Here is a 20,247-nt window from a genome sequence, read left to right as displayed (position 1 = left end):
TGCTATTTAGAGACTGCAGAGTAATCTGGAAGCACTGCTTTGCTCTGGAAGCAAAGACGTAGATACATAACTCAATTATGAGGCTAGGAAGAACAGAGAAAAGCCACTGAGAAAGGAAAAGCCTTGTCTATCTTCTTTTCTTATTAGAACTATCTTATTTTGTCAACCTACAATCAGCGGTGAGGTACACTTCAACTTCAGATGTAAAATATGAAAAAGTAGCCAATAACCATTTTATGATGCCTCTGATTGTAAAATGCATGCTGGTTTTACAAATCAAAATAGGCCAAAAAAAAAAAAAAGTGCATCCTGTCCTCTTGCTGCTTCCTCTATACATACATGCACATACACGCACCTATATATATATGTCTGCCACCATATATACTAATGTAGTCTTATCTTTTTTAGATTTGGTTTAATATTCAACGATATGACTCCCCACTACGGATAAATTTTGATGTCACCAAGCCCAAGCTATGGAAATCTTTCTTTTCAAGAAGCCTTCCATATCCTGGCCTCTCTAGCGTTCAGGTATATAATCTTTTTATTAACAATGTAGACAAAGGGGGCGCTTGGGTAGCTCAGTCAGTTAAGTGTCTTTTGATTTCAGCTTGGGTCATGATCCCAGGGTTGTGAGATAGAGCCCTCGGTAGGGTACCACACTAGGTGTGGAGCCTGCTTAATTAAGATTCTCTCTCTCCTCTCCTTCTGACTCCCCCTTCATCCACACCCCCTCTCTCTTTCCCTCTCTTAAAAAAAATTAGACAAAGTAAGGAATTTGAAATCATTATATTGGGTAGCCAGATATTTTTTGACCCTTAATTCTATTCCTAGATATTCAGTCAAAAATAATGTTTTTCAAACTTAGTTGAGCCCAACTCACAGTAAGAAATTACCACCATATGGGGGCGCCTGGGTGGCTCAGTTGGTTAGGCGACTGCATTCGGCTCAGGTCATGGTCCTGGAGTCCTGGGATCGAGTCCCACATCGGACTCCGGGCTCGGCAGGGAGTCTGCTTCTCCCGCTGACCTCTCTCCTCATGCTCTCTCTCTCTCTCAAATAAATAAATAAAATCATTTAAAAAATAAATAAATAAAAATAAATTTTAAAAACCCCAGGGGTCTAAAATAAAATTAAAAAAAAAAAAGAAAGAAAAAAAGAAATTACCACCATATCATGAATCAGTATATAAATATTAAGTTTTGATATAATAAGCCTCATGACATAAAGTACCTCAAAATATATTCTATTTAATTTCTTAAATGCTGGTCTCAATTCACTAAATTAATAACTAAATTTCATGACTGCTATTAAAACATGAAATCAAATCACAGGGCATGATCCAGAGGGTCATAGCCAGTAAGTAATAAGCATGAAAAGATTACTTTTAAGTAGTAAGCATGAAAACTATTTACTAAAACTTGTTAGCTATATATGTGTGTGTGTATGTGTGTGTGTGTGTGTATACTGAGTGTGTAATACATACATTTTTTACTGTGATCCAAACCTTTCCAAAAAAAAAAAAAAAAAAGGTTTAAAAGACAGTGCCCTACAGAAATTCTTCCATGTGTACAAGGTGACATATACAAGATTTTCCATAGAAACATTGTTTATGGGCGCCTGGGTGGCTCAGACAGTTGAGCAGTTGCCTTTGGCACAGGTCATGGTCCAGGCGTCCTGGGATCAAGTCCCGCATTGGACACCCTACTCCACAGAGTGCCTGCTTCTCCCTCTCCCTCTGCCTGCCATTCTGCCTACTTGTGCTCTCTGTCAAATAAATAGATAAAATCTTTTTTAAAAAATTGTTTATAATACCCAAAGAACTATAATTACAGAAGGGACAAATTATGTAGAGTACATAATGGAATATTTTATAATAGTTAGACAAATGAATCAACATTAATAAATCTTAGCACTCTAAAGGTGTGGACGTTATTATCTCTAAATATAGTATTAAAGGAAAAAAGAAAAGGTGCAAATTCACAGCATAAAACTATTACATAGACTTGTCAAATCACTACTTTGTACAACTGAAATAACTAATGTAACTTTGTCAACTAAACTTGAATTACAAAAAAAAAAAAAAATACTATTACAAAAAGTTTAGAAAACACCCAAACCAAAATAAAACAATGTTTGAGGGGACATAAATCTGCAACTAAATCATAAATACATTTTATTAACTTGCCTATCTCCACCAACTATGATATAAACTGAGAGGGCAGGAATTTTTAGTCATGGATATATTCCTATCACCTGTAAAAGTAGCTGGCACACAGTAGGTACATGTTGAAAGTGCTAAAAAATAAATTCAGGTCATAGCTACTTCTGTGATGAAAAAGGAAAGAGAAGAAATTAAGAACTACACAGCAGTATAATTTATTTGTGGTACTGTACTTACGGTGGGTCATGGGTACACTGGTATCCGTAATACTATCCTCTGTATCTGAAGGAATGTCTCAGATTTCATAATTTTTTAAAAGATTTAGAAAAGAATGGATAGCTATTCAAATTAAGTGTAAGTGATTTCTAGAATTTCTGAACTGTTTTCTCTTTTATAGCCAGAAGAACTAATTTACCAGCGCACAGACAAAGCGGCCGCAGCTGAGCTACAAGACAGGTCAGATGATACCCATAAATCCACATGCAATCTGTCACTGGGAGCATAATACCAAACTAAGCAATTCTCAGCCTGGATCAATAATTTGAGCAATTAAATTTAATTCATGTTCACAGACAGATACCAAATACAGATGTGATCTCTAAATCCCATAGCTCAAAGGGATATCTTCGTATCAGCGTGGCGTGGAGCAAACAAAAGTGACCTCTAGCAATGACGATAAATCTCCCAAAACTTCGCCTCAGATGAGAGCTCAGCATATTATGGGTCTTATTCAGACTTATCATAATCCTCACCTTAATTAAACATGCCTCTTTTGTCCAGTTAGTGGCTTACTGAGCCTCAGCTAGTTTATAAACCTAACACATGGAGAAAGCTGGTAAGAGTCCCTGTAATTCTTAACACCCTGTAAAACGAAACTTTACTCTGCTGGTTTTGCAAACATGGAAACCAAGGTTCAAAGGGCTCAACGTACTCACTCAGTGTCAGAGGAAGCTTCTGAGCCCAGTCAGATCTTTCTGATTTCAAAGTCTGTGTGCCCTTTCTAGTGTATCAAGCTGTGTTAAAGAGCAGCATGTCAAATACTCAAGAATAAATGTGACCCTTTCTAGGGTATTATTACTAAAAGACTCCAATTTATTCTCAATTTCAAGTTTTAAATAAAGCCTTACTGGAGATCCCTACCTAGACAACTAATTCCCCCAAAAGTTTTTGTTTCTTCTGATAGGTTCAGGATACTATTAGACCCACATTATTTATTTATCCAATACTGATGAAGCGCATGGCAATTCAACCATACTCTTGCTCAAATCATCCTGAAAACCAGAACAAAAATATGTATAACGTGCCAAATGAGAAGAGGATCCTATAGCTATTAAGCAGTGGGGAACTAGCTGGGTCCCCTAAACCTGTGCATTTGGTTAGGGATACCCAAGAGGCCTTAGAATTGGCAGGGTTTCAACTCAAACCCAAGTTTCCCCTGCCATTTTCTGCCCCCCCCCCACCGCCATTTTTAAGTCATCATCTTGCCTCATACTGTCCCCACGTAAGTAAAATTGGGACAGTATCCCCCTCATAGTCACAGTTAGGATTAAATAAAAATGAATAGAAATCATTTTACGTAGTACCTGCTAAATGAAAGCTCAGTAAATGTTAGCTATTTTCCTTTATTCTGTTTGCAACTTAATTTTCGATATCCTGCTTTGTAGTTAATATGATAGGTATTGGATCTATAGGATGTAAAGCTTAGTAATGATGGATATCCTAAGAAGAGTCTTAAGGAAATTCAGGAAAATAATCCTCATAAACAGAAGTCACAGCACACGGTAAAGAATCAATACACAGCGTTAAGACCTACAAATATTTAAGGCTTTCAGGGTGCCTGGGTGGCTCAGTCGTTAAGCATCCGCCTTTGGCTCACATCATGATCCCAGGGTCCTGGAATCAAGCCCCACATCAGGCTCCCTGCTAGCGGGAAGCCTACTTCTCCCTCTCCCATTCCCCCTGCTCAGGTTCCCTCTCTCATTGTCTCTGTCAAATAAATAAATAAAAATCTTTAGAAAAAAAAATATATTTAAGGCTTTCAACATGAACTATGCCTAGTGAATGACAACTCCGCCTGAATCCCCACTGCATACGAACTGTATCTTTGTTTACAAAAGCCACAGCTGGGGGCCTTTGGGGGCTCAGTGGGTTGAGGCCTCTGCCTTCGGCTTGGGTCGTGATCCCGTGGTCTTGGGATCGAGCCCTGTGTTGGGCTCTCTGCTCAGTGGGGAGCCTGCTTCCTCCCCTCTCTCTCTGCCTGCTTATGATCTCTGTCTGTGAAATAAAGTCTTAAAAAAAAAAAAAAAGCCACAGCTGCAAAAAATAGAGCTTCTTTTTTATAAACAGGATTGAAAAAATACTAAAAGAAAAAATCATGGACTGGAGGCCACGCCATCTGACTAGATGGAACAGGTACTGTACCTCCGCTCTACGGCACTTCTTGCCGGTATTAGAAAGAAGTCGAGGAGAAGACGTAGAAGATGACCACAGAGCAGAGCTGCTCAAACAGCTGGGAGACTACCGGGTAAGTACCAGTGGCTCTAAACTGAGCCTGTGGATTTCATTTCAAATTGGAAATTGCATGGTAATGGATTTTGAGAGACAGTAACGACTTCTCTCTCCATAGTACATAGATGAAGCCACATAGAGTAAAAGACATAATTCAAAGTTTATCTCAGTAATTAAGCTATTAAACAACAAAATGCCTCTATAAACTGAAAATGCTTAGACTATGGGATGAAAAGTATCTTTAATAAAATGCATTGCAAGAGTATTAAATAAATTAAAACATCTGGCTAAATCATATTAGACTCAACTGTGCATAAAGGTAAAACGAACACCACTCTTGATCAGTTTTAAGGAGATGATTTTATACTAATTGCTTTTCAATGCTAAGAAAAATTCTCATTAGGTATGTCCTCACCACTGTCAGCAGTGCTGTGTGGATAATAAAACCTAGAAAGCAGTCTCAAATTAAGATAGTAAGTCTTGTTGGCTAAACAGCATGAAGTCAAGTTGGACATTTAATTCTATTTACTAAAACGAGGTTTTCAGGGGTGCCTGGGTGGCTCAGTCAGTTGAGTCTGACTCTTGGTTACAGCTCAGGTCTTGATTGCCCGGTCCTGGGATCGACGCCCCCGCCCCCACCCCCACCCCAAGTTGGGTTCTGCACCTAGTAGGGAGTCTGTTTGAAGATTCTCTCCCTCTGCCCATCTTCCACTTGATCTCTCTCTAAAATAAATGAATAAATCTTAAAACAACAACAACTAGGTTTTCAGCTAGGATGTCTTCAAGTAGTAATTCAAACAGGTTTGAGCAATAAAAAGAATTTATTGGTTTATTTAAGTAAAAGTCAGAGGTGAGTAGCTGTCAGAGCTGTCACTCTTCTGTAAGTCTTCCAACTTGTCCTCCTCTGTGTGATGGCACCATCCTCACGCTCACTTTTTTCATGGAACCAAATGGCTGGAAGAGCTTCAGGCAGGACTCCCATCTGCACACATACTGTCCAAAGCAGGAGAGTGCATCTGTATACCATCATTCCTAGCAAGTTTCCTGAGATTCACTTTGATCACATGCCCATCCCTACAGATCAGTCACTGTGGCCATGGGGACAGAATACGTTGATTTGGATTAATCCAGATCCCTAGAATTATGTGGGTTACTATGCAAACTAGGGACTATCAGGGAGAGGGAAGGGAATAGTGGAGGGAGGCTGGGTGCTAACAGCTGTCTTATACACCAAGTCAATATGCTAGCAACTGAACAAAAAAGACATGTGGCCCCTCTCCATTTTCTGTATTGCTAATACATAGCTAAACAGAAAAGCAGAACTAAATAAATTATTTTGAGATGCAGAAGGAAGACAAGAATATTAAGAATTGCATGTTTAAACATGGAGAAAAAAATAAAATGAAATCTTCGAGCTTCACAAATGACTACAAATCTTGGTTGTTTTTTTTCCTTCAGTTCTCTGGATTTCCCCTGCACATGCCCTATTCTGAACTGAAGCCTTTAATTGAAGCAGTGTACAGCACCGGAGTACATAATATTGATGTTCCTAATGTTGAATTTGCTTTAGCCGTATATATCCACCCATACCCCAAAAATGTTTTGTCTGTTTGGATTTATGTTGCCTCCCTTATACGCAACAGGTAATTTTTTCATTGTGTATTTTTTGTATCATGTAAAAACTGTAATTAAGGTATGAGAATATTTTTGTGATATTGACATCAGAACAAATTATTTGTAACTAACAAAATAAAATTATCATTTTCAAAGTAAGTATTATTTAGTAGTCGGCCTTGCCTCTTGTCACTCTGACCCCACATTTAACCAAAGCTACCCAGAGTTCCCCCTCACACTAAGAGCTCCCTAACTCTATGCCTTTGTATTTACCTTCTACTTGGAATGCCCTCCTTCTTTGCCTGCCCAGCAGAATACCCATCATACTTTCAAGACTCAGCAAAACAACACAATTTCTCTGGGGGAAGGAACAACACTGAAATATAAAAATTTTAATACCAAATACCTCTTAAGACCTTATCCTATAGGGGCACCTGGATAGCTCAGTGGGTTGGGGCCTCTGCCTTTGGCTCAGGTCGTGGTCCCAGGATCCTGGGATTGGGCCCAGCAATGGGCTCCCTGCTCGGCAGGGAGCCTGTTTACCCCCTCTCTCTGCCTGCCTCTCTGACTACTTGTGATCTGTCAAATAAAATCTTAAAAAAAAAAAAGACCTTATCCTATAGAAATACTGAGCAAACATGCACGTGTACACAATGTACCCATATATACACACACATACTCCTATTGAAACAATATGGTATTGGCGCGGGGGAGTATATTTAAACATTCACGCAAAAGGGAAGTCATTTAAAAAATTAAGACATTGCTATGGACTAAAGGTTTGTCTCCCCAACACAATTCCTATCTTGAAACCCAACTACGCAATGGTATTTGGAGACTGGTCTTTTGGGAGGCAATTAGCTTATGAGAGTGGAGGCCCTGTGTTGGGATGAATGCCACTCTAAGAAGAGACAGGAGAAAATTTGCTTCCTTTCCTTAGGCCATGTCTGGATACAATAAGAAGATGGCCCTCTGCAAATGAGAAAAAGAGCTCTCACCAGAAACCAGATCTGCCAACACCTTATCCCTTGACTTCCCAGCATCCAAATACAGGAGAAATAAATGTTTGTTGTTTAAGCCACCCAGTGTATGGTACTCTGTTAGCAGCCTAAACAGACTAAGACAAACACAGGCACTACTATACTAAGCTATTAAAAGGTATTAAATATATGTGCTGACATGGAAGATGTACACAAAACAGAAGTACATAAAGCAGGATTTCTTAATAAAAGCACTACTGACATTTTAAGCCTTTTTTTTTTTTTTTTGGTGGAGGGCTGACCTGTTCATTAGAGGATGTTTAGCAGCATCCCTGACCACTCCCCACTAAATGTCAGTGGCATCCTTTCCCTCTGCCAAATTTTGACGACCAAAATGTTTCCAGACATTGTCTAATGTCCTCTATGGAATAAACTGACTCCAGCTGAGAACTAGCTATATAGCTAGAATCTGATCTCACTTTTAAAAAACAAAACATAAAGCCAGAGGGACCAAATTAAGGAAAACATTCACCTTTTACTTTATTCCCTTATGCTTTCCTCTATCCGATTATATTATAGTTATGTGTTTGCATGCCTCTGATACCTCAACTATGAATTAATTCTTTGTCAAGGGACAGTTCAAGGACTGACCTATAACAGTCATTACCAAGATTACAAGGTATCCATGGAGGAGTTACTTAACCTCTGTGCTACTTATTTTCCCCACAAGTAGGATCAGAATGATCACATTACTTCCTCTCACTGTTTCAACAAGTCAGTATATGTAAGTATAGGTACTTAGAACACTGCCCAGCGCTGAGTACCTAATGTCTGTCAGGCACTCCATGGCAGTTCGCATAACTTACATTTTAGTCTAAGAATGAACAGTTCCAAAAACTCATTAAATCTATCATAAAACCCAAGGTAAATTTAAACCAAGTATTTATAGTATTTCATCAAATACTAACTATACTCTGACGTTAATGTATAAAAATTAAATGGGTGTCAATGTTGTCGATCTCCCCCATGCAACTATAGAGGAAGAATAGAAAAACCATGAGTCTCGAGGACAATGTGCTGACACACCACAGTGAGTGTAGTCTGAGGCCTCGGGGTCCTACTGAATGGTTAGCTAATATCAAGCACCACCGGACAAAGCAAAAGGGAGGCACCTCAATCACCCGGTACTCCTCTGGATACCCTGCTCAAATTAGTTAATGTAAAAGGGTAACATTTAAGTCAACTCCTGAAACATCACTGAATCATTATCAAGATTTCTCCCCCAAAATATTATACTGTTTTGTGACTACATGGAGGAAAAACTTGAGTCCTCACTTGATGACTCAGGGCCAGGAGTCCAGGTGAGTAATTTTACTTATGATTCATGTAAATACAGGTAAGACAAAGTATGGAGCTGGATGGACTTACTCAGAAGAATTCTTGTAGTTTGTTTTCTTGAAATAGTCCCTGATGTAAGCTTTTCAAATCAACTTTATTAAACACTTAAGAAAATAAAAACACAGTAACTAAAAGAGAATCAACCTGACAAAATAAAACTTCAGACCCCATAAGTGCTCACTAAGCTTAGATTTCCTTTCACATTATCCAAGGGAATCAAGAATTCACTTCTTATTTTGTGCTTAGGCCAGACTTTTTTAAGGAGGCTGGGTCTCACAGTGCCACAAAAGCCACAACTACTTACACATAAGAGGCACAAGCTCAAAAGATAAGAAGGTCACTCACACAGCTGCCTTGTCCTATAAGAAAACATTGTGCAAGTGTCAACTGTGACAGGAGCCAACACTTCAGAGAGAGCCATTAGAAAGGCACCCCCATCCCAGACTTAGTCTCCCTTGGAGTGTTTAATTCAAGTATTAGTGAGACTTAAAACATGGATGGATTCTCCCTGTTCATGTTCTCATCAAATGAGTCTTCCTTCATCTTTACACAGCTCTGTCTCAAAGTTTTCTCTTAGCCTGAACTGAAATCTGCTTACCTGTAGTTTGTACCTTTCCTACTCCTTCCCCTCTTAGCCCTCCTTTACAGCCATACCACCCTGAACATGCCCAATCTCATCTGATCTTGGAAGCTAAGCAGGGTTGGGCCCGTTTAGTACTTGGACGGGAGACTCCTCCTATCCCTCCATAAAACAAACAAAAGAATACCTGGGACACAAGTAACAAGACTATAAGATTAATTCCTCTTCCACAGCCTTGCATGAATTTCCTAAAGTAGACGGCATGCTGCTGACTCTTCTCTTCGGGACATAAAATTATATAGAGCATTACATAAAACTGATTCAATATATGATACCTGAATGACAGGTTCCCCCCTCCCACCATCTCTTCACACAGCAACGAATATAGGCAATACACATTCAAACTCTGACTACTACACAATCAATTTCAAAAAAGACAATTCAGCTCAACAAAATTAGGTATCTGTCTAAAATTACCAGGATCATGATTTCAAGGGAGCTCAAAGAAAAATATTTAGTCCTATTTTACACTAACATAAACGTGAATTGAGATTTCTAATGAAATCAAAACACCAAAAAAATTATTTGGTAAAGTCCTCAAAGTAGATTTTATTGATACATATCTTCAAATGATTGTGGAATTTTTAAAAATCCCTCCCAAATTTGACAATTTAGGGACAGTGGCAGGAACCGGGAGTATTTGAAGAAAGCAAATACAAATACATTGGTACTTTGCTAGCTCTCTGAGCTAACACCAAGAAGCCAATTTATTCTATTATCCTAAAGACTCTTGTATGTGGGTATGTTTGAATTGGCCCTCTGAGAATTGCTCAAACAAAGGAAACATGGAAAAAAGACTGTTTTTCAAAATGTGCAATCTTTGAAAATAAAACTTCAAAAATGTATGTTTGAAAAGATCTGCAAAGCTTGGTACAGTGTTTATATATAAGGAGAATCAATAACCCCACTGACTTTAAAACTCAAATTAATCTAAAAAATACTTTAAATGGCATGGCATTAGTGACATTCTTTTCAAAGCATTCCATTTAAAAGAAAACCGATAAAACTGTTCTCACCCTTACAGAAAGATCTAATCCCTTTCTAAAACAAAAATATGATTTGCAAGAGAAACACTGTACAATTGACTGGTAAATTAAGATTTCTGAGACTGAAGAAATGGGGCCAAAACAAGTCACACTCAAAAAGGGATGGTTAACACAAGAAATGTGCTGTAAGTAAAGTGCATGAAAGGAAGCCTGCTCAGCTAAATGAAGTAGACAAAGGTCAGGAGTCAAGGGTCATTCGCCAGAGCGGCAGCAGGCTCGAAAACCACACTGCAAATTCTGGCATCCGCTGGCGGTATCAGCATGAGGACCTGTATAAAAACAGAGAAGTGTGAAAGGAAGAAATTTCTTAGGCATTACATGAAAGAGCTAAGACATCTGACTTTTTTTTAAACTAGCAATACATGTATAACTTAGAAGTAAATGTCCCAACTAGTAAATAAAAATTAGGCACAAATAAACCAACAGCAGCTCTACTTTAACTGGTCCAAAAGCTAAATGAAAGAAGGGAAAGATAATTTTTCAGCAACAATCTTACAAAATAAAAACGAAGATAAAAAGATAACCCACAGAAGCAAGACTGCCGAGCTAACTTAACACAGATTTCTTACACTCAGAACATCCTTCCTTGAAATATAATTAAGACAAAAACAGCCCTTTCTGTAGATCAGCTAAAGAATCCAGTATAGAGCAATTACAAAAACATTACAGTCAAAACTTAAACTATATAGACATAAACTGAATATGTCTTCCATATCTTTAACAGCTGCAGCCAAAATGGCTAGGGTTAAATGAAATTATCTTCCAGAATTAAGTATATAATGAATGAATAGCTAAATAAACATACCTAAGACATAATAAAAATTATGATTCAATTACAAAAGAAGAATGCAACACTGTGGAATAACTGACATTTTATCCCATTCACGTTATGCTGCCCAGACACTACATAAAAGAGCCATTAGGGAACACAGCTGAGAATTCGGAAATATCAAAGCAGCAGTATCATGGCACATAAACAAACGTTAAGTTCTCTAAATGAATCACAGTTTTCATAAAGGCAGGCAATGTGCAAAAGGATGCTTTAACTATATGGAAGCCTTTCAGTGTGTCTGCACCATGAACAAAGAGCAGTTAATTCGTTCTTTACTCATCAATTAGAACCAAAATCCTTGCATTTGTGAAATATAAAGATCCCATACAAGAAGTACATGAAATGTCATTTTAGAGACTATGTCAAATTGGTAACTGAAGGAACATAGTACTCTGGATTAATATCTAGTTTAACCCAGAAAACTATTTTTAAATAAGCTTAGTTTTGTTTTTTTAAAGTAGCAGTCTGCTGCAAAAGAAGGCATCTGTGCTAATACCAACATAAGGAAATGGCTACTTGCAATGAAACACACAAAACACTTATTTCCCAGAATTTTCCCTTGTATTCCTGACATGTCACACACGAAACATTACAGGCATACTTCTTAGGATATACAATCAATGAAGTATAACGTTCATGTATTTCAATAAAGAAATTATATATATATATATATATATATGTGTGTGTAAAAAAAGAAACTAATGAACTTTACAAGCATATGTGAGAATTCAATAGGTTAGGACTTCACTTATTTTCAAAAATGTACGTTTAATTTTAAAATAGATGTGATGCCTGGGATATGGGGAGCAGGTATGGGAGTGAGCAATGGAAGAAGATCAGCCACACTTTTATAACTGCCAAAGCAAATAATACATGAGGCTTTATTATTCCATGTTTATATATTTAAAATTTTCCATAAAAAAAGTCTAAAACATTTCAAATATAAAACTGAATTACCATAAACCCATTTTTATTTAACCAAAATTAAAATCTGTCCTATTTTAAAAAGGCAAAGTTGAATGTGTCAAATATTTAAACAATTCACAAAGTACTATCTGTTATCAATTTCCCTTAAAATAAGACTCCAGGTTAGTCATCTTAACTAAAATCAAAGTAAAATGTCCTAGGACATATCATATAGAAATGTCCTGATAAGGAATCCTATAGTCTGAAACTCTCCCACTGTCAACCTTTGACTAGGTTTTCCTTCTGAACGTTATCTTCAGCTTTTTCCTTATACACTACTCAACCCTCCATGCCACCTCTTTTGAGCTTGTCTTTCTGTACCCCTTAAATGCTGGTTCCTGCTCTGCCTGACAATCACCTAGAGCTTCTCTTCAAGACCTATCCCCCGCCTCACTACCTAACTGCTCTGCCTGACACTCAGTCCCTGTGATGAAATGCCTGAACTGGTGGATTTTGCAAAAATCTGTTTCTCAGTATGTAATTCTACTCCAAATTTTTTAAAAAGGGAGAAGTAAGAGGAAAAAGACATGGAGACGTTAGACAATTTTCCAACTAAAACTCCCTTAAAATACTTCAAAATTTCTATATTCCTGTTTTTTAAAAGAACAGAAAGGTAAGGAAGAAACTTTACAATGAATTCAACGATAACCTGGGAAAAATCCTAAGTGATGGCCGAAAGCAATGAAAGTGAAGTATGCCACTAGTTTTAACACAGGAAATATAAGGGAGCCTCAAAGGAGCCAATAAGATCAAAGAAAGTATCTAGAGATCCCTATCTTTCCAAATACATACAGCTAGTCACCATCCCCCCCAGAAGACAGGCTCAGTCAGTAACCTCAGTTCCAGCCTGGCCACTCTGGTCACTCTTTCATCTCAAAGTCTAAAGGATGGTAATAGGGATCACAGAGGAAGAAAAGTGTAGGAATAAAATTATGTGTCCCATACTAGGTTGAAAGTAACCCAATCCTGCTTATCTGTCAGCATCTCCTTATTAACATCACAAAACAAATTCCTCACACTGATATAAAATGTACCCTCTCCTTCAAATATGCACTAGAATATCTGAGGTTTAAGTAGAGAGCGAAGAGAGGAAATTAATACATCAGTGTTTTCAAATTAGAAAGTAGGATCTATCTGGAGAAACCTATGAGGACTTAGACAGTAACTATGATACTATCTCAAAATTACAATCCCATCTTAAGGTCAATTACAGACCAGGTATCTGATCCTCATAGTCATGAAAGTAAGGTCATCCATGAGGAGATTTTATTCTATTAAAGGCCTGGGGCAAAGCAAAAGGGAAGACAACCACTGTTTTTAATTTACGTTAGTCTCATAATGTAGAAAACAGGAGAAAACGGCAATTTCCAAAGCATGAAAATTGTAAGCAATGTTAACAGTGAGACTCTTAAGCATCGTAGAAGGACTGTTCAGAAAAGGGAATAAATGGACAACAGAAAGTGAGGCAGCATTATACAGAAACACGACTAAGATACCTCATATGTTATTTTGCCAAGTATCTCAAGCAGACAGCTGTGCTTCCACAGACACTGACAACTCAAAAAGCCATTCCCTTTAAATATTTGACTCATCATCAGCAAATGTCTATCTCAATATAGAACAAAGAATTCAAATGGCTGTAATACACGAGGGCTGAGGGCTAAGTTACAGTAAAAAACAATAAAGAAAATAGGAAAATAAAATTGGCATAATCATTAAATTAAAAATTTAAATGCATGTTAAAGATAAAAAAGCATTTTTAAATATTAGATAAAAAGAGCCATAATGTTAACTATACTTATTTTCCCAAATTTGTATTATTGATTGTTTTTTCCTGGATTTTAAGTATATTATTTATGCTGTATATCTGCACTTACCTTCACTTACCTTTAATTCCTCTTTAACTTAAATTAGAAACATAAGAGAGCAAATCATCTGAGACTTTGTCACCTCCAGAACTATGAGCTAATCTATCTTAATTCATAAATTATACAGACAATGAAATGCAAAATCAGTACAAAAAGTTTATTTGCTATCATTGTTCAAGTGTTCCTCAGAGCTCCGAAACTATGCAATTCCACTTAACACTTCTTAAATGACAAAGAAGTTTTTAAATGTTATGGCAAAGAAGCCTTCTTTTATGTTTAAATCTTAAACTTTCTCCATCAAATCACAAATTTAAATGTCACGAGGAATCGTTCAGAAGAATAAAACTGGCATTTTTTAATCAGTGTTTAGTACAGTATCTTGATCACAGCAGATAATATTTGAGTATCTGATACTAACTTATCTTCTCCAAAATCTCTTAGGAAACAGGTCATTCTGCTTTATTTATCACTCATTATTTAGTTATGAATATTGTTTATCAGTATTTACTTTTTAGTTAATAATCTAGTAGCTAACTATATGAAGCTTTTTTTTAACAAATACATTTTTAGTTAAATGTTACCCAAATATTTGATATAGTCTGTCACCTAACTATGCTCCCTATTATTCTAAGACCATGTATAAAACATACTATTTTCAGAAAAAATAAAAATAAAAAGGGGCCCCATAAGCAGTCATTAAATATTTATTGTACAAATTGAGCTGTAGTAAAAGTTACTGGATCAATCATATCATATTGCAAACCTGGATACAATGCAACTTTATTCTAACACTTTCTAGGTTGTCCACATATCCTTTTAAGGAAAAAAATGCCATCAGAGCATTGCTTTAAGAGCAACTGGCTGTGGAACTTTAGAACATAAGTTAATATGAAAAATCACCCTATAAAGTTAAGGATTTCCATTTCCTCAAAATCATGTTTTAAGAAGCTGTGAAAGGAGACTTAATATTGGATTATACAAGTGCTGTCAATTTCCTTTCAAATCTCTCAAAGTCAGATATCTTCATTAAAATTCATTTATTGAAAATTACCACTCATTTATCAAGAAAAAATCACATTCAACAAAAGGAATGCAGCAGCTCCTTTGGAACACTTTAATATTTATATATTCAAAACCAGTTAAGATGAAATGAATTCTAACATCCTAACAAGATGCAAAAGATTTCAGGTATTTAACTCTATCCCATCACCTAAATTTCAAGAAGTTTTCAAAATTACACAAGCAAAACAAGTAGACAAATCATAAAAATGAACTGAAATCCAATCTCCCCCACCCTGTAACATCTATATACCCAAAAACAAATCTAACAAACTCAGTTGTGATATTCCCACAAGCAAAACCTATGCTGAAATCAACTGTACACAATTTAAGTGCAACATACAAATAAGATGTTTTTCTTATAAAAATAACTGCCTATTAGTTACTTCTCATGATATGTCCTTAAGCCTTAGGAAGTACAACATTGCACCTACAATGACATAACTGCAACATTAAAAAAAAAAAAAAATTCCCATCTCAAATTCACTGCATCTACAAAAGCAGCAAATGGTTCATGGAAACAATCAAACTGGTTTTGTATGCTTAGCAGGTTGCAACTAAAATGACATTCATTTTCACCATTCCTGGATTATATGCTGAAGGCGAGAGAGCAAAGAAATGCTCCTCCTTAGTGTTGTGACTTCAAGAACAAGGGAGGTCATCTCCCGTATCACCCATGTTATGCCAGAAATAAAAGAGCTGCAATCTCCTGTCTCTTTTATATGTATTTAAGGAAAACCTAATCGCCCAGAAATAGCAATTTGCTAACTTCTCTGCCTACAAGTATGTCATTAAAGAGACCATTCCTCCAGTCTTCCTGGTTCCTTTCAACTGTTCTCCCTGAGAGAAACTCAGGTGATTTTCTTGTCATCTTAAGATAACTTGGGCTTTCCAAGAAAACAGCATATGGTGTAAAAAGACAGCTGCATAGTAGAATCTGAACCATGTAAATGTTTTTCCAGTTATAAATACAGGGAATTGATTTGCTTACTAAGAACTGAGGAGCTTTTTATGCCTCTAGAAACTTCAGTTTCTACCAGTGACTATCAAAAGCCCAAAAGGGCCCTGAATGTACCTTAAAAAAAAACATATGCAACAAGCCCACTGCACGGTAAGGATAGAAAATATTTATACAATGATTGTTTTAAGTAGGTTCAGCAATCAATCTCCAAAATAGTATAGGAATTTTAGTCATGTCTAAGGCATCTCAGCCTCTTCCCCAACACCAGCCCCCCACCTCAATCTTCCATGAGACTAATCTGAAACCAGACCCAGGACCCCCAAGAAGTTCACATTACCAAAGTCCTCCCTTCTCAACTGCACTTTTTTTTAAGTCATGTTACAAGAAATCTGAGTCATCATCCCTAAGAAATTGGTATATCTAGAACATCAATACCTCTAAATTGTTCATGAATGCTGTATCACTCTAGAAGAATTTCCCAAAATTTTATAAGAACTTTAGTATTTCTAGGGGAGCTGCAGTGCCTCAGTTGGTTAAGCATCTGCCTTTGGCTCAGGTCATGGTCTCAGAGTCCTGGGATCAAGATCTGCATTGGGCTCCCTGTTCAACAGGGAGTCTGCTTCTCCCTCTCCCTCTACTCCTTCTCTCTAACAAATAAATAAAGTCTTAAAAAAAAAAAAAAAAAGAATTTTAGTATTCTTACAACTTGCCATTTTACACAGCTCAAAAATCTGGCAGAATATATACTTGAATACCTATCTGAAAAAAAAACTTACCTTTATAGAAGCTAATTAATGAAAACATACATGATTTTTAAATTTTATCAAATGTAAAGAATTCTCTGAAAGTAAAAAAGTTTGGTAATTAGAAATCTAGAAAATTAAACAGAAACCCTAAGAACCATGAGAACTGTCAAAAAATTTTAAATCCATTCCTTCAAAATTATCTCATTATTTAAAAGGCATTACCGTTAATGTTGTCACAGTAGTAAAAGTATTCATCATTTAGAGAAGGACATGCTGAAACCAAATCCTGCAGGCCTGCACCAGTTACAGTAAGACAACCAGAGAGATTAAGGTGCTCCAAATAAGGCAGCCCTCCTCCCAGAGTCAAAACCCTGTAAGAGAAGAAATCCAACAATTAGAATATATTATTCTATGAAAATTTATGTATTCCTATGGCCCACTGGACCACTATTAACAAATCTTTCAATTTGGTAATGAGGAAATTCAAGAATTTCTATAAAACATGGTAACTAACCTCATCCTTAGGTAGCAATACATTTAACTGAGAAAAACTTCCTACATTTTTCCTAAGGACATTCCATAAACAAGTCTATGAAATTTCTCTTTATAAGAATATTACAGCAACTCAATTCTTAGAAGAAGTACTGAATCTTGGAATTGTCATCTTCGTTCTCCTACAGGTTGTCTAAATAAAAATTATCAAGAAAATTACTGACCAATTTTGGTAGTTCCTCAGAGTTAGCATAAGCATTTGCATTTGACCCAACACTTCCTCTCCTAAGTGTACACCCAAGAGAACTGAAAAAATATGTTCACATAACTTGCAAACAAATATTCATAGCAGCATCATTCATAATAACCAAAAAGTGGAAACAACCCAAATTCCAACTAATTAAAATGGATAAACATACATTATAAAGCCATAAAGTACTCATATTGTTACCACATGAATGAACCTTGAAAACATTATGCTAAGTGAAAAAAGCCAGACATAAAGGCCACATACTGTATGATTCTATTTATATGAATATCCAAAATAGGCAGAATAGGCATAGAGAGAGAAAGCAGATTAGTAGTTGCCAGGGGCCCAGGGCAAAGAGGAATAAGGAATAATTGCTAAAGAGTAGAGGGTTTCCTTATGGTATGATGAAAATGTTTCTGAATCAGTGGTGATGCCTGCCAACCTTATAAATTTACTGAAATCACTGATTTGTATACTTCAAAAGGATGAACTTAATGGTAAGTGAATTACATGTCAGTAAAAATGAAAACCTAATGGCATGTCCTAGACGAATAAAAACATTAATATAAATAGATAAAATGAGAAGTTAACTAAAATTACAATGGCAAAGCTGAAAAATATCAAGAACAAAACTGAGAACATCATTTTTCTGTACAATATATAAAGCAATATTACAACAGCAAAACTGTGAAAACTGGAACAGTCTATCTTAAAAGGATGTCAAGAGACTAACAATACAATAAATTTAGTTAAAAAAATTAACATGATTGTGCAGGTACAGGAAAATTAAGAAGTTAAGTAAAAGTATATAAATTACTGAGATTTTTCAAAACAATGGAAATACTTATATATTCCATAAAGGACTGCTGACTAGCAAAGACTAGAAAGGGACATTTTAAAGTTTTGTAACTGCATATTTAAAAGAAGAAACTGATCTATTAAAAAAAATTTATCAGGGCAGGTGGATTATTCAGTCAGTTGAGCATCTAAGTTTTGAATTTGGCTCAGGTTATGATCTCAGCATCATGGGATCATACCCTGCATCAGGCTCCAAGCTCAGCAGGGAGTCTACTTGGGATTCTCTCTCTCCCTCTCCTTGTACCCCTCTTCCTGCTCATGCTCACTTGCTCTCATCCCTCTCAAATAAAAAATTCTTTAAAAAAAAATTATCAAAACCCCAAGCCCCAAGGGATATTTAAATGCATACATCCCCTTACATTTTGATTGAAAAAAAAAAAAAAACAAAAACAAAAAAACAAAACTGATTTAAACAAATTTTTTTGTAATCATAAATTATCTTGAGCCATCCCTTCAGATTTCAAATTAACAACAGTGGCAGTTCAGGAACTCAGTGGCTTGACTGGACCACAGCAGTTAGAGACACTGGTCTTTAAAGGAAGATAGTACAAAGTTTAAAGTTCATTATTTTTCTCTAATAAGAAATAATAAACAGCTTTTAAAAAGTGGTCTCAAGACACCTGGGTGGCTCAGTTGGTTGAGTGGACTCTTGATTTCAGCTCAGGTCATGATCTCAGCATCATGAAAGCAAGCCTGGCACCAGGTTCCATGTTCAATGCCGTATCAGCTTGAGATTCTCTTCTCTCTTTCCTTCTCCCTGCCCTGATCCTCTCCCTGCTCACATGCACACTCTCTCTCACTCTAAATAAATAAAATCTTTTTTTTTTTTTTGATATATCTATTCACTTGAGAGACAGTGTGTGTGTGAGCAGAATGGGGATGGGGAAGGCACAAAGGCAGAGAAAATCTCAAGCAGATTCCCAGCTGAGAGCAGAGCCTGACCTCATGACCCTGAGATCGTGACCCAAGCCAAAATCAAGAGTTTAACACTCAACTGACTAAGCCACCCAGGAGCCCCTAAATAAATAAAACCTTAAAAGAAAAAAAAAAAAAAAAAAAAGTGGATCTGGGAGGAGAAAAAAGTGGTCTGAAAAGATCTCAGAAACTATTTCTGAGATGCAGAGGCTGCTCCATTTCCTAAAATTTAAAATTTTCAGCACACTAAGGACAGACTGCATGGAATATAAAACTTCTTTTCACAGTATACTTGAAGAAAAAACTTGGGCAGTCAGTGCCCTCACTGAGCTTAATGGGAAATCAAACAAATCAAAAATAAATATGCAATTATAATACCATATGACTGTCTCCTGGAACATACAGAAGGGCACTGATGTGGGGAGAAGGGGAGTCCAAAAAGGTTTCCTGTAAGAAGAGACATTAATTTTTTTTTTTAAGATTTCTTATTCATTTGACAGAGAGGGAGCGCACAAACAGGGGGAGCAGCAGGCAGAGGGAGAGGAAGAAGAAGGCTCCCCATGGGAGCAGAGAGTCCAACTCTGGGCTCCATCCCAAGACCCTGGGATCATGACCTCAGCTAAAGACAGACAATTAAACAACTGAGCCACCCAGGCACCCCAAGAAACAAACAGAAGTTAGCCAATAAATGTAGGTTACAGACAGAGCAAATTCAAATGCCTAAAGATGAGAAACACAGTGCCTTGAAGAAAGAGAAAACAGTTGAATATGGCTACAAAAAGGATGGCTCTGTGTGTGTGTCTGTTTGTTTGTGAGAGAGAGACATCTGTCTCGTCTTCTTTTGGTGGGGATGAGGATGTGACCAAGTAAAAATTTAGAGATTTAAGAAGATAAAAAGATATAAACTATAGATGTAAGCAAGGGCCAAGAATTTGGACCTAACCAAAGTG

The 20,247-nt window shown here is 36.7% G+C and overlaps 2 protein-coding genes across 5 annotated transcripts in view; one reads left to right on the top strand and one right to left on the bottom strand.

The window, feature by feature from the left end:
* Positions 1-6,441, top strand: part of CC2D2A (coiled-coil and C2 domain containing 2A) — a 135,657-nt gene extending 129,216 nt beyond the window's left edge. For all 4 annotated transcript variants that reach the window (XM_032854736.1, XM_032854718.1, XM_032854725.1 and 1 more), the window contains 4 exons: positions 409-531; positions 2,562-2,620; positions 4,511-4,688; positions 6,131-6,441. In XM_032854736.1, the coding sequence (XP_032710627.1) occupies positions 409-531; positions 2,562-2,620; positions 4,511-4,688; positions 6,131-6,319 (549 nt within the window). In that variant the 3' untranslated portion in view covers positions 6,320-6,441. The remainder of the gene's footprint in view (positions 1-408; positions 532-2,561; positions 2,621-4,510; positions 4,689-6,130) is intronic.
* Positions 6,442-9,825: 3,384 nt separating this feature from the next.
* Positions 9,826-20,247, bottom strand: part of FBXL5 (F-box and leucine rich repeat protein 5) — a 42,309-nt gene continuing 31,887 nt past the window's right edge. The window contains exons 10-11 of the mRNA XM_032854705.1: positions 17,005-17,153; positions 9,826-10,619 (exon numbers count right to left, since the gene is read on the bottom strand). Of these exons, the coding sequence (XP_032710596.1) occupies positions 10,543-10,619; positions 17,005-17,153 (226 nt within the window). The 3' untranslated portion in view covers positions 9,826-10,542. The remainder of the gene's footprint in view (positions 10,620-17,004; positions 17,154-20,247) is intronic.

The sequence above is a fragment of the Lontra canadensis genome, unplaced genomic scaffold (genome assembly GCF_010015895.1).
Source record: "Lontra canadensis isolate GAN:19392208 unplaced genomic scaffold, GSC_riverotter_1.0 scaffold1, whole genome shotgun sequence".
NCBI classification, from domain to species: Eukaryota; Metazoa; Chordata; class Mammalia; order Carnivora; family Mustelidae; genus Lontra; species Lontra canadensis.
This window is presented reverse-complemented; position numbering and strand designations above follow the sequence as displayed.